General features: G+C 44.5%; 1 protein-coding gene across 1 annotated transcript in view; it reads right to left on the bottom strand.

The window, feature by feature from the left end:
• Positions 1-18,132, bottom strand: part of CYFIP2 (cytoplasmic FMR1 interacting protein 2) — a 133,536-nt gene that overhangs the window by 70,163 nt on the left and 45,241 nt on the right. Inside the window, exons 14-19 of the mRNA XM_081230941.1 lie at positions 11,381-11,547; positions 10,473-10,620; positions 7,089-7,242; positions 5,877-6,033; positions 5,250-5,346; positions 1,997-2,073 (exon numbers count right to left, since the gene is read on the bottom strand). Coding sequence (XP_081087067.1) covers positions 1,997-2,073; positions 5,250-5,346; positions 5,877-6,033; positions 7,089-7,242; positions 10,473-10,620; positions 11,381-11,547 — 800 coding nt within the window. The remainder of the gene's footprint in view (positions 1-1,996; positions 2,074-5,249; positions 5,347-5,876; positions 6,034-7,088; positions 7,243-10,472; positions 10,621-11,380; positions 11,548-18,132) is intronic.

Raw genomic sequence — 18,132 nt, 5'->3', positions numbered from 1 at the left:
GGTCAGTGTAGATAATGGGCAGCAGAGTATGGTGCAAAAATGAATTTATAAAGTTAGTCTAGGGGCCAGACCATGCGGGATGATCTAAGCCACAGTAAGGAGGTTAGATGTTTTCTAGATGTAATTGAAGCCACGGAAAGTTTTTAAGCAGGAAAGTGACATCATCTAAATCTACACTGTCCAATACATTAGCCACCCACCAGGTGAGCCTACTGAGCACCTGAAACGTGGCGAGTCCAAGCTGAGATGTGCTATTAGTATAAAATACACACTAGATGTTGAAGACTTAGGAAAAAAACATGGACAACTATTTCCTTAATAACTTTTTATTGGTTACATGTTGAAATTATAATATTTTAGATATAATGGATTATGTAAAATATAGTATTAAATTAATTTTTAAAATATGGCTACTAAAACATTTACAATTACATCTGTGACCTAACATTGGTGATTGCATTATATTTCTGATGGACAGCAATGATCTAGACCACTCTGTTCCGCCTGTGCTCTCTGATCCTCCCAACTTCTCACTATCTCCCCCAACTTGCCGTATCTTTGACAAACCACAGATCTTATAAGGAGGGATATAGATTAAGATTCCTACTTCAGATAAGGAGATTTTGTAAATTAAATATATAGAGGACCCAGGGTTTGACAAGTCTGAGTTTGTTTACACAGACAATGGACCAGCATACTTGAAAAGTATCTTAGAGAAGCTGGGAGCCCAGCTCACTGTTAGAACCCCATGCAATTCAATCCAGACACTTGTGAAGTGACTCCTTTGTGAAAGGCTGTGTTCTCTGCGCTTTCCCTGAAACCCTATGCATATGCTTTCTATAGTTTACATCCTTAAGAGCCATTCACTTCATTTAATGCACATTCTGTGTTAACAGACACTTGTGCGTCTGTATACCACCTCCTGTCTGAAATACATCAGAACAACTCAAGTTGTTGAAAGCAAAACAAAGCAAATTTTTATTGTAGGGAGAAAAAGTAACAATCCTTGAAATTACTGGTTGGTACATTTGGATTTCCAATAAAAAGGGAAATATCTCTATCTCTATCTATCTATCTATGTAGGCAGGGTTTTTTTGACCAGTACTATTATGGGTTCCTCAAACCCAGGAATTCTCAGGGGTCTAAATCAACCCATACTGACAATACAAATGAGCCTGTAAAACTTGACATGCCCAGACCTCTCCTCTTCCTTGGCCTTCTGTCTGGCCTTCATACTCCCATTCTTGCTCACCTCCAATCCATTCTCTACAGTTTAATGTTTTTAAAAGATCAAACTTCTAAAAATAAAAATCAAACTGGGTCACTGTCATACTTTGGAAACTATCCCGTGGTGTTCCACTTCTCCTAGGACAAATGCCTACAAGGCTGCAAGACCTGGGCCCTGCCTACCTGCCCAGCTTTACCATGCAGCCTGCCCACTCTGTGATCCGTGAATGAGACATTTACGTGTACTAATTCACATTAATCCTCTCAACAGCCCTACGAAGTAGAAGTAGGCATGCTCTTCATCTTCTGCTTCTGCCACAGGGACTCTGCACAAGTAGTTTGTTTTGCCTGCAATTTCTAGCCCTACTCTTCACCCAGTTTTACTTAATCAAGTCCTATCAACTTCAGATGTGAACTCAAATGTTACTTTCTCAGGATAGCCCTTCCAGTTACCCAACGCAAAGACTAGTTCAGGTTTAACTGTCATATATTCCCATTAGCTTGTCCTTCGTAGGAACCTCCCTTGCCACTGTGCATTCAGTCGTTTTTAGTAATGTCTGTTTTCCTCACTAGACTGTAAGCTCCATGAGATCTAGCACCACATCTGCCTTTTCCTTTCTCCTACATTCTAGCACCAAATCCAGGCCCACAGAATCACTCAGATTTCCTTAGGTCCTAAAGGAGAAGGGAGGTTTTGCAACAGAGAACCTTGCCTTCCAGGTGGCAATCTTAGGAAGCTTTGCTGCACATATCCCTGGGGCTCTCATACCTGCCAGCCATTGCTTTGTAGTAAGCAAAGATCTGGTCCGCCAGCTTGTAGACAAACTGATCAAAACACAGGTTCACCTGGTGAAGAAGAAGCAGGAAATGTCAATGGTGTCTGTCCGGCTTTATTAGAGAAATTTCAGCAACTGAAGGGGGCAGTGGTGCAGGACTGCCTGAAGTGTGAGGTGAAGCAAGACGCTTTGCAGGAAAAAAAAAGAAGATTCTGTGGCCAACTAAGTTTGGGAAGTCTGGTCCCTTGCTCTCAAGGTCCTCAACCAGGCACAAAGAAAGCAAAATTCAAAAAGCTGTTGAGGAACCACTGTCCCCACTGGTCCCCTCCTGGCTGTTACAAGGTGCCTGCCCAGGTGGAATGCCACAGATTGGGCTTCACATCCTGTAAGTACACATATCAGTCCCCTCATCTCTCTCGATAGAATTTGTCTTTTCCTTTTATTTTACTTTACATTGCTTTGCAAATGAAGAAGTTGATGGTCATTAAAAATTTAAAAACCTCTTTTTAAAACAAGTTTGCTTAAAAATCTTTGGTTTTTAACGAATAAGAGACCGTCTTGCCTTTTCAGTGTTTCATCATGTCAGTGGCAGAATGTGATGCTGAGGTGAGAAGTTCACAGCAGACATGGAGGACCGAAAGCAAATCCTCCAATGATGGCAAGAGCAGGGAACGGCCAAAGGCGGGGCGTTAAGGAGATGGGCTCTGATAGTACCAGGGTAACAGTATCACTTCAAAGGAAATAGACTGTATTTAGGGGATTAATCTTCAATCCTTTTTGCACCAAACCCCCAGTTCCATAAGGTTAACTCTTTATTCAAAGAGCTTTCATATCTTTTATTTTACACACTAAATGTTATTCTGAACATAAAAACACAGTGCTGTGTGCAGTGTTGTCCTCATATGCAGGTAACCAAGGCCTCTGCCTGGAATCTGAGCTTCAAGGATCCCTAAGGGGGCCTCCTTCAGGCAAAGGACCCATAGGATCCAGGGTGGGGTGCCCAACTCATGCCCCCCTTCGATAACCAGCTTTGAATATTCTTGCCCAAATAGCCCAAGTTCCTTCCAGGCCCTGTGTGCTCTTTTCCCTGGGTTCCTCCCTGAGGGTGGACTGCACTGCAGGTGTGTGCACCCCTAGGGCCTGGGGTTGGCCAAGGGGCCATCGTTTTGGGGCACAGGAGGGAGACAAAGCTTGGGGACCCACACATAGGCCCTTCCTGGTTCAGAACAGAGTCTGAAGATGGGAAGAGAAAGGGGGGCAGGCCATGAGCTCGGGCTCTCAATCTATACTTCTGCTCCATGGCCTCCAGTGTTATCCAGGGCTTGTCTGTGTGCTTTCTTTACATTCATTCATTCATTCATTCATTCATTCATTCATTTATTTTTGCGGTACACGGGCCTCTCACTGTTGTGGCCTCTCCCGTTGCGGAGCACAGGCTCCAGACGTGCAGGCTCAGCGGCCATGGCTCACGGGCCCAGCCGCTCCGCGGCATGTGGGATCCTCCCGGATCGGGGCACAAACCCGTGTCCCCTGCATCGGCAGGCAGACTCTCAACCACTGCACCACCAGGGGAGCCCCTACATTTATTTTTTAAATGTCACTTGGACATATGACACTCTAGATTTTTTGTTTTCAACCTGTTGGAGAACATGACTATCTAAAATCTTATTGGAAAATGGACCTGTCCAAGCTGCGATGCAACCAATTAACTTGTCTACTGGAATCTTTCTTTCCAAGTTTGTGTACTGCTCAGGAGACAAACAGGATAGATTTGCATTGGGGTCCATCAAGGTTTTCAACTCCCATAGCAACTGGAAGATTCAGAAAGAAAGCAGCGCCTCTACTAGATTTTCTTTGAAATACATAAACTTTCAAACTAATTTGGTGGTAATGCTTGTCCTAAAACACATCTTTCCTTTACAAATAAGAATGCCTTATATTTGTGTGACAATTGGCCTCATTCTACATTTATATAATCCCGTGTACTTAGGTGGAGCAGAGACTCTCATTCCAATTTCCAGATGACAAAATTGAGATATTTCATAGTCCTTAGTGCTCCTGATCCCCCGTTTCTGGTCCTTGCCGGCCCGTGGTAGGACTGCACTTCCTCGCTCCTCTTTGAAAGGAGGCACTGCCATGAGACTTGCTTTGACCAATGACATGTGTCACTTCCAGGTGGAAGCTTTAAGTATCAGAGTATGATTCACCCTGACACGTCCCCCTGCCATGGCAACTAGTGAATATCCCAGACTCCATAGAACAGAGCCCCCAGCCAACATGCAATGGAGAAATGAACCTTTGGTCCCAAGCTACTAAGAATGTATGATTATCTGTAACTGCAACATATCCAGCCTTTCCTGACGATTTCAGAAATAAAGCCATTGAGCGACTATTCAACAGCTTCATAGGTGAGAGGATGGCTATTTCCATCCTACCAGTACTAGAATGAGACTCTGTAAGCTGTGTGATGTGGGGGTAATGATACCTGAACACTCTAAGATTTATTATCTGAAAAATGGACAGTAGCATACACTTCTTAAATTACTGTAAAGATTATTTAAAATGTCCATAAAGTGCTTAGTACTATACCTGGCAAATGGTAAACATATAATAATTGATAGGTAGCATTACTGTTATTATTATTAGCCAATTAATCCAACTGTAAAAGACCCATATTTTACCCATGCAGTTCTAACATTTGCCATCCCTAAACATCTGAAAAAGAAAGACTATCATCCTGTTCTAGGTCCCTTTTGATGATCATGATGTTTATAAAGATCAGTCTCCAAAGCAAGTCACTGATCTCCCATGCTATGGTCTGAATGTTTGTGTCCCCCCAAAATTCATGTGTTGAAATCCTAACCCCCAAAGGTGATGGAATTAGGAGGTGGGGCCTTTGGGAGGTGATGAGGTCATGAGGATGGAGCCTTCATAAATGGGATCAGTGCTCTTATAAAAGAGACCCAGAGAGCTCCCTGGCCCCGTCCACCATATAAGGACATGGCGAGAAGTCTGGGACCCAGAAGAGGGCCCTCCCCTGACCAGGTTGGCACCCTGATCTCAGACTTCTAACCTCCAGAACTGGGAGAAACACATTTCTGTTGTTTATAAGCCCTGCAGTCTGTGGTATTTCATTATAGCAGCCCAAGTGGACTAAGACACCCCACTTTGTGCCCAGCTAGAGATCTGAAAAGTCCAGACTCTTGGAACACGATTATAAGAACAAAAGGAGAAGCAATCACTTGCCTCAGCTTCGATCTCATCGTACAGGAACTGCTTTTTAAACTTAGTCAGAGCATAGTAGGCGCTGTCGTTGTACAGATCCAAAGGGTAGAGGACGTATCTGAAGAGGGAAAAACAACGGCCAGTAGCTCACTAATGATCTCTCTTAAGGCAGGCAGATTTAAACTTGCTTAGGAAATATGAACAGTTGGGTGAACAAATTCAGAGTTAGGAAAAAGAGACCCTTTCAGGGTCTAGGATGTTTCCAGCCTCCACTTAGGAATGACTTACTTTACTGTCTGCCCACAGAAATCAAAGTCCATGATGTTAATAAATCCAAGGCCTGAAAAAAATTAGTCTGGGACTAAAAGAAATCTGGTGGCCGTTAAGGCCATTAGCTTCCCTATCCCCAGAGATGATAATTTTCCCAGCATGGCTGTTATGAGACTGACAAAGTCTGGGAAGGACGGATGGTCTGGTAGATTTCTGAACCTTTCTGCAAGGCTGAGTCACATCTGGTGGTGACCTGATCCTGGGTGGGGCACACTGCCTCATCTGGAAAGTTCTGGAAAGAACAGGGCTCGCTGGCTGGCAAACTGCCCTCTACCTGCACCTCGGGAACCTCCTTGCTGGCCCAACCCTGCCTCTTACTCCATCATGGAAGGTTCTTTGGTTTCCAGGATATGGTCTGTTAGAATCCAGGGCATGGACATCTCAATAGGGAACTGGATTCGCCGGCCCATGGTTAACTCCAGGAAGAATTCTCGGAACCAGAGCTGGGAGAGGTCGCAACACTGCTGCAGGGCTTCTGGAAGCATAAGGGAGAGAGCCTTGGGTTACACATCGGAAGCACCCGAAGATCTTAGTTCTTACTGGTTTTTTTTAAACTTTTATTCTTCTTTCATTGTGCTAGGTACAGAGCAGGTACTCACGAATATGACTCGATCAGTAGACCCTGCTCTCCTGTACCTGAAGGCCAGCCTAACGTCTATTTAGAAGACAGTGTTTGGGGAATTCCCTGGTGGTCCAGTGGTTAGGATCCCATGCTTTCACTGCCAAGGGTGTGGGTTCAATCCCTGGTCGGAGAACTAAGATCCCGCAAGCTGCGCATTGTGGCCAAAAAAAAAAAAGAAGACGACAGTGTCTGTTCACCCAGCTGTGTGTGTGTGTGTGTGTGTGTGTGTGTGTGTGTGTCGGGGTGTCAAAATGTGCTTGCTATAAGTGTCAAGACAGATCCACGGGTGCCCGCTTTTAACTAGACTGCAGCCATGACCCTTGCTTGTGGTAATTATGGATCCCTTACAGAGGCCTTGAAGACCCTTCCTAGGCCGCTCCCTATGGAGAAGTCTGGGCTGTTTAAGATCACTCTTTTCAATACCAACAGACACATCACCCCTCCCAGGACCCTGGGATGCTGCTCTCCCTCCACTCCCCACCTCTGTCCCACCTGCACATGCATCCCACCAACAGGAGAGGTGGAGCGGGGGACTTGGGATCCAGGTGCAGTCCGGGAGCCTCCTTTGCTAGGAGCAACGGGCACTAATCAGCTCAGCACTGCGGCTTAAAAACAAAAGGCTGATCTGGTCCCTGCATGTGTCTGAGGGTGTCACCTGTTTGTAATCCCACTTTACTGGGAACTTCATAACCAATTAGCTACAAATATCTACCAGATTTAGCTGAGTCAGAATAGCTGGACTGAGCCTGGCCTTTCCCAGAGCCTACTGGAAAGTGTGCCTTTTTTCTTTGGTGGCAAAATGTGCCCCTTTGGGTAGATGATCACGTCTCTTTGCAACTTCTGGCCCGACAGCCTTAGACGGTCAAGTTCCTGGGAGCCCTCCCCCTGCCCCCGACAGGGCGGCTCACCACTGATGTTGAGCAGGTGGGTGAAGAAGAAGGACTGCTTGTGGAAGTCCTCTATGGCGAGGACGATGGGTCCATCCAGGCTGCTCCGCAGGGTCTTCTTGGAGCCACTTTTGTCTGCGATGAGCGATTCAAGCATGGTCCGCACCATGTACAGCTTGAAAGAGAAAGGAAGATGGGAAGGTCAGGGGCTGGCCCCCCATCCAAGGGAAAAGGTTGCTTTGTGCTGTGTTTCTATTCTTTTTTTCTGAAGATATCTGCCCTTAAAAAGCACTGTCTTAAGGAAGCACCAGTTTAGGGTTGGAGAAGTAAATTTGGAATGTGTAACCTTCAAGAAGGAGATTGGCCAGCCTGGCAGGATGTTCTGCCTGGGGCAGGCGGCCTCCCGGGTAGGAGGACCTGGTAATACCAGGTCTTTCAAGGCCCAGGGTCCTGCCTGCTCTGCTTGGCCCAGGGCGTGGGCATCAGAGGAGAACCTCATTCCACGTCACCCTGGAGTCGCTCCCTGCTTTACTGGACAGCCACGGTGGCACCAGGGGTGGAGCACTGGACTCAGAGTCAAAAGAATGGGGTTCAAGGCTAGGTACGCCCCTGACTTGCTGTGTGACCTTGGGCAACAAAGTCCCACTCTGGGCTTCAGTTTTCTTGTCTGCTAACGTGAGGAGGTTGCACCAGATGCTTTCTCCAACCAGTCCCTTTCAGCCCTGACATTCCAAGGAACTGTGAAATGGGGTAGGATCAGAGCAAGCCCCCCACCACCTCAGGTTTCTGACCCTCAAGACCGAGGGACAGCGCCTCTGCAGGCATCAGCTGCGTGGTACAGCTTGCCGAAATGCTGGGTGGAAAGCAGGTGAAGATCGGTACTTACACAGGAGGCCTACTAGACAATTAACTCCTGCTTACAGAGGGCCTTAAGTGCAAAGGGCGCAAGTGCTAATCTACATCTTTCCACATCACGTGTCTTTGAATCTTAGGGCTGGAAGGGGCCGTGAGCAGCCAGGCTAGTCCATTCGTGCTGCCTCCTGGAGAAGGGTACCCAACCAACCCAGCCAGGCGGTGTTATACCAGGGATCGGCAGCCTCTTCGGCCCTGTGTGCCACCAGTGGGGTGAAACAAAGCCCGCGGGGACCACTGGCAGGCCTAAGACATAGATAGGAGAGAGGAGGAGGGAATGGGAGGGCAGGAGAGACAGGGAAGAGGGAGAGAGAGAAGAGAGAGAGAGAGAGAGAAAAGCAAGAGGTATTGTATACGGTGGGAAAGCCGCCACGACTGCTAGAGGCCACCTGCCGACCACCTCTGAGATGCTCCAACCTCCCTCTGCCACCACGTCCATGCTGGCCGCCTCTGATCTTCTCTAGGACCACACCCACCATGCGCCTGGCCTGGGCTGGGCAGCACGGCCACAGAAAGGAGTGGCACGCCATCCCTGGCACAGCACTTTCCTTTGTGGTGAAGGAACTACGGGGCTGCTGGTTTATCAGGCAGCCCATCCTCTGCAATCCTGTCGGTGGGCACGGCTGACCATCCCTAAGACTCGAGAGGCACTGCTCTAATGACGGCCTTTGGAGTCCTCCAAGAGAGGAGTCTTCAATCCAGTCTGTGCGGGCGCCGACTGATTTGTACCAAATTCTAACTATTTGAAAATCCATTTCATCCCTAAGAGGGGAAAGGTTTTCCCCACCTACTTTTATTAAACAAAGCATTTAATTCACCAGAACAGTCACCTCCCAGCTCTGCCAGATGCCATGTCTACTGTGCTCCCAAGGCCCTAACAGAGCCCCAGGGTGGGAGTCAGGAGACCTGGTTCTCGTCCCACCTCCATCTAAACTCACCTTGTGACTTGGACAAGTCACTTCCCCTCTCTGGACCTCAGTTTCCCCATCTGCAAAATAGGGGGAGGAACTAGTTTGGGACTAGTTTGTCTCTAAGGGCTCTTCCAAGCTGACTGTCTAGGAGTCTATCAAGTATGTCTGGGCCACGCTAACATGACTTGGGGGTGTCGGGGGGGCCCGTTGGTGACACTCCCTCTCATATTATCTTTATAAATGCTCCGTTCTCCCTCCCTGCCCCCCACCCCTCTCTCATTCTCTGCCTGTTGGCCCCCTTTTGCGACCTCCTCCTTTCCAGTTTCTCTTTTGCCTCGCCCGGAAGCAATGCCCAGAAGCCCTGCTCAGCCCCTCCAGGCCATTCTGGACTGGAAAGGTCTCTGGCCCTTGGCATGACACAGAACCGTCTGTAGAAGCTTCCTTGAGAAGTTCCACGTCTCTCGAGCAGGCAAGATAAGTGCAAAGGGATCTGTGGGCTGCGGGCCAAGGGAAGCTACGATGCCAGTGCTGAGAACCCAGCTCACCCCGGTGCCGCCTCCCTGCCCCCACCCCGTGCCCAGACACAGACACACATACAGTGAGAAGCGTCAGGGGTGGGCCTCAGATGGCTCATCTCAGATGATTCAAGGTATCAGGATCTCAGAGATGAGAGAGGTTTAAAGGTCATGTGAAGCAGGAGTTCCCAGCCTGGGGCTTTGGGGGCCTGTAAGACCTTTAAAAGCTGTAATGGGTCCATATGCTTTTTCTCAATACCTCAAAAAGCCTACCAGAAACTATTTATCCTTAAGTAGGGGGCAAGGATTTAACTGAGATGCCTAGGTTCTTTACTTTTTTTTCTGTAATTCTAACGACTACTTTGGATAAGCCATAGACAACCTCTCGTTGTTGAAAAAGCTCCGGTTGGCAACTCTGAATATCTCTGATTATTAGGCTTTCTCTAAGTGGTTGAGGGCTTTGGATACTTGTGATTTTGGGGGGGGGGGGTACGGGGAATAACAAGAGCGGTGTTTTGTCAGTAACGTGATCTCATCCAAAGTTTTCATTTAACGGAGAAGATAACCAGAGCTCAGAGAGGTCAAGGCACTTATCCAAGATCCCACAGCAAGTCAGAGGCAGAACTTGGGAATTCCCAAGCTAGGACATCACTACAGGGGAAGCGGGGGTCAGCATTCATTAAACAGGGACAGGACAGATGCATACAGATTCCACTTTAAACTTCTCCTATACTTTGGAACCTGTACTTCACAGGGCTAGGATACCCAGGCCTGCTATTACCCCCATTTGCCAGATTAGACAACTGAGGCACAAAGAGATCTGTGTAACGTGCCCGAGGTCACACAGGTATCTAGGACTAGAATCCAGGTCTCCTGAATCTTAAGTCAGTGGTCCTCCCTCTTATAACAAAACAAGATGGCAGAATAAGACTAGAGCAGCCGCTTGACCCTGCCCCTCCTGCCTGAGGACCCCCAGCCCCACTGCCCCATGGTCCAGCCAGGATGACCTACCATAGCCTGGCTGGCCTCTGAGTCAGCAGAGCTGGCCTGTGCCTGGAGCTGCTTACCTGTGTGCTGGAGGGCCCCACGGCACGCCGGGGCACCTTGATGTCAAATCCACCTTTGGGGTCCTTCTCCCCTCTCAAGCACGGGTCATTGGGGGGCTCTCGGCCTCCCTCCCAGTCACAGATGGTTTTCCGAATTGCCTGTAGGACACTGGGGAAGGAAGAACTGGGATTCAGACCAGCTGGAAAGAGGCACTGCAAGCCTGTTTCTAGAGTCCATGGTGTTCCAGGACCACGTGCCTTAGAACTCCTGGCACGCTTGTGAAACATGCTCACTCCAGGGCCCCATCCGCAGGGTTGCTGGCTTCACAGATTTGAGGTGCAGTCCAGAAGTCTGCATTTTACAAGTGCCCCAGTGATGCTGATGCCCACTGGCTGTCTGAGAACTCAGCTCTGAGGCCACACAGTGGGAGAGAACCTGAGTGAAGGATGGCTATTTTTCTTTTTTGCTTATAGGACAGTTTCATTAGTCCATTTAAATCTCTGTAATATTTAAAACTTGAATAATAGCTTATATGTGTTGCACACTTACTCCGTGCTACTGTGTGCTTAGGTCTATACACGTATTATCTCATTTCATCATCCCAACAGCCTGTGGAGTAGGTACCATCATCATCCACAGTTTACAAATGAGGGAAACTGAGGTGTAGAGAAGGTAAGTAACATGACTAAGTTCACACAGCTAGACAGTGGTGGATATGGGCTCCAAACCCAGAGATGGAGGCTTAATTCATCCCAAATGTCCAGTCTCCTAAAAGGGCCTCATAGGACTTGCTGGAACTCACTGGAAGGTCCCTCTGTGTTCAGACACTTCCCTGGAAGCTGACTGAGCTGGGAACGTCCTCTCTGGCTTGCACCCAGCAACCCCGATTTTGGATGTGCCCCCTGAAAAAGGCTGTCTGAAGACCCACCTGATGAGGACATTCTTCTTCTTCCGCACTGCCTGCCTGAGGGGTTCACGCAGGGTCACCTGGGCAAAGTCCTGCAGGGCTGCGTAGATGGTGTTCCTGATGGCCTGGTTGAAGACGCTCTCCATCCTGCCCATGAGCACCTGCAGGCCTTTGATCATGGCGATCACCTGGCCAGGCACAGATCGAGGTCAGGCTCACTGTGCCTTGGCATACCCGTCTGTCCGGTACCCTCACCACGTCTCCGGGGGGGTGCTGGAGGAGACATCCTGAAGCATGAGGCCAGTGAGTGCTCCTCAGAGTGTCAGTTCACGGCTGGGTGGCAATGTGTGCCAGAAGAGAAATCAGCACTCTGCTTCCCTTATCAAGGAAGTGCTGCTACAAAGCAAAGATGTCAGCCACACGCTGCGCGTGTGATTCACCATCAGCTGATTTTCATTCTGGCACCAGCTCCCCATCTTGACTCTGACTGGTGACAATTCACAGCTGGTCCATGCACCATGTTTGGAGTAGCACTCTGACTTTGAGAGGTCTCTCCACATACCGTGTACCCACAGACAATATCAAATAGAACTTCTTTCTATAGAATTTTTACAATCTTTGCTTTTGAAATGATTTGGCCAGTTGCTGCTTGAGTCCATAAAATAGGATTCCTGTAGAAGTCTTGTGGGGAAAGGCTTCTGCCCTTCTATTTACCTCCTCCATAGCCCCTTAACTCACTTATCTGTCTACAGAGGTGGGGAGACAGGTGACTATGATGCGTGTAGCGTCACTTTGACCTTGGTGCTCACTTGGGATCTGTCTGCCTGTGGGGTGTGTCCTCTCCTCTGGGTGCCTGTCTTGTCCTTGCGGTAGTCACCCCTCCCCATCCCGAGGATGGGAGGTGTATATTTATGCAGCTGCTTTGCCTGTTTCCCAGTGGGAAGTTTCATGGGATAGGGGAGGAACAGGAAGCCTGGTGTGGCCTTGAGTGAAGTCACATTCTCTGGTCCAGCTTTACCAAACCTGATCCTTTGGCCCCCGTCAGCCTCAAGTGCTAACTTCTAGATTAGCTCAGAATTCAGAGGGGAGGGAGATCAGCTCGGTGTTTTGTGACCACCTAGAGGGGTCGGATAGGGAGGGTGGGAGGGAGACGCAAGAGGGAGGGGATATGGGGATATAAGTATACGTATAGCTGATTCACTTTGTTATAAAGCAGAGACTAACACACCATTGTAAAGCAATTATACTCCAATAAGGATGTTAAAAAAAAAAAGAATTCAGAGGGGGAAAGCCTTGTCAAATCAGCCTCCTGACAACTGCCACACTTGTCACACCCCTCATGACATGGTCGATTTCCTCCCTTTGCACCAGACTGTAAGCACTGCAGGGGTGAGGCTTGGCATGCTGTGTAGGCTCCATCCCTGGGGCCCGGGGCCCTGGTGGGCCCTCAAGAGATTTTTCTTGAAAAGCAATGAGTAAATGAATCAATGAGCTTAGATTCTAAGCCTTTATGTTCCTCCAAACTGTAAATGAAGAAATAGAACATTTGAGGCAGGAGAAATAGTGAGAATAGTTCAGAAGGTAAGAATTTTCACTAGAACTAATTGTCTAATGGTTTTGCTGAAGAGAACCTTTATAGTGCAGAAATAATGAGAGAGAAGCTCTAAAGGAATGTTAATTCATAAAAGAATCTGGGCTCCTGGCTGGCAATGAAACTAGGAAATAAGGGACAAAGGAAGGACAAAATAATGAAGATTTTTCAGAATAACTCCAAACACAGAAGAGTATGCAGATCTGTTAGACCTAAGGGAAAATCTTTGCAACTTTGGGCTAGGCAGAGATTTCTTAGCTAGAACACAAAAAATCACAAACCACAGAATAATAAATAAGTTGAACTTCATCAAAATTAAAAACAGGTGCTCTTTAGAAGGCACCCCTAAGAAAATGAAAAGACAAAGTCACCGATTAGAAAAAATATTTGCAATGTATTTGTGAATAAGGACTTGTATCTAGAATATATAAAGATTCTCACAATTTAACAGTAAGAAGATGGAAAGCTAATTTTAAAAAATGGGCAAAAAATTTCAATAGACAACACTTTACAAAGGAAGATGTATGAATAGCCAATAAGCACATGAAAAGATGCTCAATATCATTAATCTTCAGGGAAATGCAAACTGAAACCTCAATGAGATGTACTAAATATCCATTAGAATGGCTAAGATTAATAAGACTGACAGCACAAGAACTGTGAGGGTGTGTGCAAAAGAACACTCATATATAATTGGTGGAAATATAAAATGGTACACCCGCTTTGGAAAACTGTTTGGCAGTTTCTTAAAAAGTTAAACATACACCTCCAATATGACCATTCCAAGAGAAATAAAAACCTATGTCTACACAAACACTTATACTCAAATATTTAAAGCAACTTTGCTTACATTGGCCAAAAGCTGGAAATGGCCCAATGTTTATCAACAATTGAATAGATACACAAATTGTAGAATAGCCACACAATGGAAAAATACTCAGCAATGAAACGAAACAAACTATTGATACAAAAAACAATGTGGATGAATCTCAAAATTATTATGCTGAGTGAAAAAGCCACACACACAAAATACATACTATATGATTCCACTTAAATAAAATTCTAGAAAATGAAAACAAATCTATGGTGGCAAAAAATGTGATTGTTTAGGGTCAAGGATAGAGGGAAGAATGGATTGCAAATGGCATAAGAAGTCTTAAAGGGAGATGAAAATGTTCTGCATCTTGTGTTTTTGGTTTCACAGGTGTATATACAACTGTCAAAACTTTGTGAATTATACACTTTAAATGGATGCAGTTTACCAAATGTAAATTATACCTCAGTAAAGCTGATGAAAAAAACAATAATATTCTCATGGAGATAGCACATTCACGACACAAGAGTCGGGTGCAATTAAAAAAAAAGAAACATTTAGAGAACAAGATGGAGCTTTTGGACATTTAAAATATTATAGGCAAAATAAAAAATACTAACAGAGTTGAAAACTGAAATTAAGGAAACATCTCATAAAGCAGAACAAAAATAAGTGATATGCAATAAGATAGAAAAGATAGGAAAATTAGACACTAACTCCTGGGCATCCAACATCTGACAGATAGAAAACCCAGAAAGACAGAACAGAGAAAACAGAGAGGAGGAAATTATCAAAATTAAAATTCAAGAAAATTTCCCAGACCTACAGAACTTGTATTTCCACACTGCAATGGCCTATTTAGTGTCCCAAACAATGAATGCAAAAGGCCCTTATCATGATGCCTTACAGTGAAACTTCAGAAAAACTGTGATAAAGCGATAGACTATAAAATTCTACAGATGAAAACGAAAGAATAAAGTTAGACTCACATTTCCTAATTTCAAAACTTACTGCAAAGTTACAGTAATCAAAATGGTATGGTAGTGGCATATAGAAAGACATATAGATCAATGAAAGAGATCTGAAAGCCCAGAAATAAACCCTTACATTTATAGTCAATTGATTTTTTGACAAGAGTACCAAGACAATTCAATGGAGAAAGAATACTCTTTCCAACAACGGGTGCTGGGACAACTGGACATCCGCATGCAAAAGAATGAAGTTGGACCCCTACTCACACCATATACAAAAATTAACTCAAAATGACCAAAGACCTAAATGTAAGAATTGAAACTATAAAAATCTCAGGAGGGGCTTCCCTGGTGGCGCAGTGGTTGAGAGTCCGCCTGCCGATGCAGGGGACACGGGTTCATGCCCCGGTCCAGGAGGATCCCACATGCCGCGGAGCGGCTGGGCCCGTGAGCCATGGCCGCTGAGCCTGAGCGTCCAGAGCCTGTGCTCTGCAACGGGAGAGGCCACAACAGTGAGAGGCCCATGTACCACAAAAAAAAAAAAAAAAAGAAAAAATCTCAGAAGAAAACATAGGAGTAAATCTTTGAGAACTTGGATTAGGCAATGGTTTCTTAGATATGACACCAAAAGCACAAGCAACAAAAGAAAAAATAAATTGAACTTCATCAAAATTGAAAACTTTTGTGCTTCAAAGGATACCAAATAGAAAGTAAAAAGACAATCCATGGAATGGAGGAAAATTTTTTCAAATTCTATGCCTGATAAGGGACTTGTATCCAGAATATATAAAAACTCTTTCTTTTGGTGTTTGAATATTGATATATTTTTAACTATGCCAGTTCTGGAAAACAAGATGCATGATAAAATTTTTTCCTCTTTTTCATCTTGGCTCATAAATTTGGCTGCATTTTAGAAAACAGTCCCTGTTTTCCTGTTTCCCTGAATTAATTAGCTTTTTCTGATACAGAATATATAAAAATTCTTATACTTCAAAAATAAAAAGACAAATAACCTAAAATAAAATGGGCAAAGAATCTGAGCAGACATTTCTCCAAAGAAGCTATGCAGATGGCCAATAAGCACATGAAAAGGTGCTCAATATCATTAGTTATTAGGGATATGCAAGTCAAAACCACCATGAGAAACTACTTCACAACTAGGATGGCTAAAATAAAACAGACCATAAGTGATGACAAGGATATGAAGAATTACAACTCTCGCACACTGCTGGTGAAAATGTAAAATGGTGCAACTGCTTTGGCAAACAGTTTTACAGTTCCTCAAATTTTTAAACGTAGAGTCACCACGTGACCCGGTAATTCTGCTTCTAGGTATATACTCAAGAGAATGAAACATATTTCCACACAAATACGAATGTACATATCAGCATATTCATGATAGCCAAAAAGTTGAAACAACCCAAATTTGTGAATATATAAACAAATATGATACATTCATACAATGGAATATTATTCAATCATAAAGGAATGAAGTACTGATATATACTAGAACATGGATGAACCCTGAAAACATCATGTTAAGTGAAAGAAGCCAGTCACAAAGGATCACATATTATATGGCTCCATTTAAATATAATCTCCAGAAGAGGCAAAACTATGCAGACAGAAAGTAGATTAGTGGTTGCCAGAGGCTGGTGGGGAAAGGGACGAATGGCAAATGACCACTAATGGGTATGGGTTTTTTTGGGGGGATAACAAAAATGTTATAAAATTAGGCAGTGGTAATGGTTTCACAGCTCTGAATATACTAAAAATAAGTGTACACTTTAAAGGGTGAATTTTTTAATATATAAATTATATCTCAATAAAGCGATTATTAAAAAATTATACAGAGGAAAAAATAACAAGAAAACAGGGATTAGACTAGAATCCAACTTTTCAGCAGCAACACTAAAAGCTAGAAAACAATGGAATAATACCTTCAAAATTCTGGGAAAAAATTATTTACAATTTAAAATTCTCTAGCCACTCACTATAAGTGAATTTAGAAGTAAAACATTTTCCCCCATAATCCCCTTCTTAGAAAGCTTTGGAGGATATACTCCACCAATATAAAGAGAGAGTCAGCCCTGGGGTCCAATACAGGAGAGGGACAAAGGGAATCCCAGGGTAATGATGATGAGATATCTCAGATCAGTAACTGAACAACAAACAGATCTAGAGACAAATCAGTTCAGATTGGAGAGAAGGAAAAGGGGCTTCAGCGGGAATGGCTCCAAGAAAAAAAAGAGTAATAAAATTCATAAAATAATGACTGTGATTAGCTCTTTTGTAGGAAGTTTTACATTGGTATGTTTGAGGGCTCCTTTTTGATTGGATCATAGAAAACTTATCAAACAAAAAGGCAAAAGCTGTGCCAGAAAAGAGATGTATTCATATTAGACCGCATGACTCAGCAATGAACAGTTACTCAGTTATAGTAATATAGAGCAACTATTAATTTAACCAAAAAGTGTTAAATTGCCACTTTGGGAAGATGGGAGAAAGGAGTTGGGTGTATTGGGGGTGGGAATGGGAGGTAGAGATGAAAGAACTAAACTGTTTTCTCCCAAAGTAGGAAATCAATAGAAAATGCCATAAATTGAAAAACCAAGGAACAGCCCCATCAGGCTGTTAGTGGAAGTACAGAGATAAATACCAGAAGAAATAGCTTGACGAGGTGAAAAGATGTTTCCTATTTTGGGATTCAGGGAGGAGTGAGGTGGTGCAGGTTACTATAATACTTTTGCCGTGTTTTAGTGTTGTTTAATGCCATGTAAAATTACTTTTCTTTCTTTCTTTAAAATTTAATTTAATTAATTGTTTTTATACAGTAGGTTCTTATTACTTATCTATTTTACACATATTAGTCTAAATATGTCAATCCCAATCTCCCAATTCATCCCACCACCATCACCGCCCCCCCAGAATTACTTTTCTTAAATTTATTTTTACATGGTTTACTAACAAAATAAAAATTATAAAACCTTCAAGGTATAGTAAAGTAAGGACTAGAAGGAAATACAGAAAATGCCACTGGTGGTTGTAGCTGGATGATTTTCTGAGACTGTGGGAAGGTGAGTGCAGGAGTGGGGTTGAGAGGAGCAATTTCTGAACTACCTATGGTGCCTATGCATTGCTTTTATTAAGAAAAGAAAGGTATAAACAGTTTTACAAAGTTGTATGTCCTCTTTGACTGTAAGTCTCATTTTATATAAACAGGCTTGAGGAGGACTTTCTCCCCCATTGATGACTGGGCAACTGTCTTCCAGGCTGACTATTTGCAATGGAAGTGCCAGGAGGTCAGGACTACTCAGCTCAATGTCAAGTGTGATTACAATCTGTCTGGGGAGAGAGGAGAGACCCACACGTCCATCAGCGGGTGAACACATCAACC

Source organism: Mesoplodon bidens (genome assembly GCF_964165515.1).
Source record: "Mesoplodon bidens genome assembly, chromosome: 4".
In the NCBI taxonomy this organism is placed as follows: domain Eukaryota; kingdom Metazoa; phylum Chordata; class Mammalia; order Artiodactyla; family Ziphiidae; genus Mesoplodon; species Mesoplodon bidens.
Note: the sequence above shows the minus strand (reverse complement) of the source record. Positions and strands in the feature narration are given on the sequence as shown.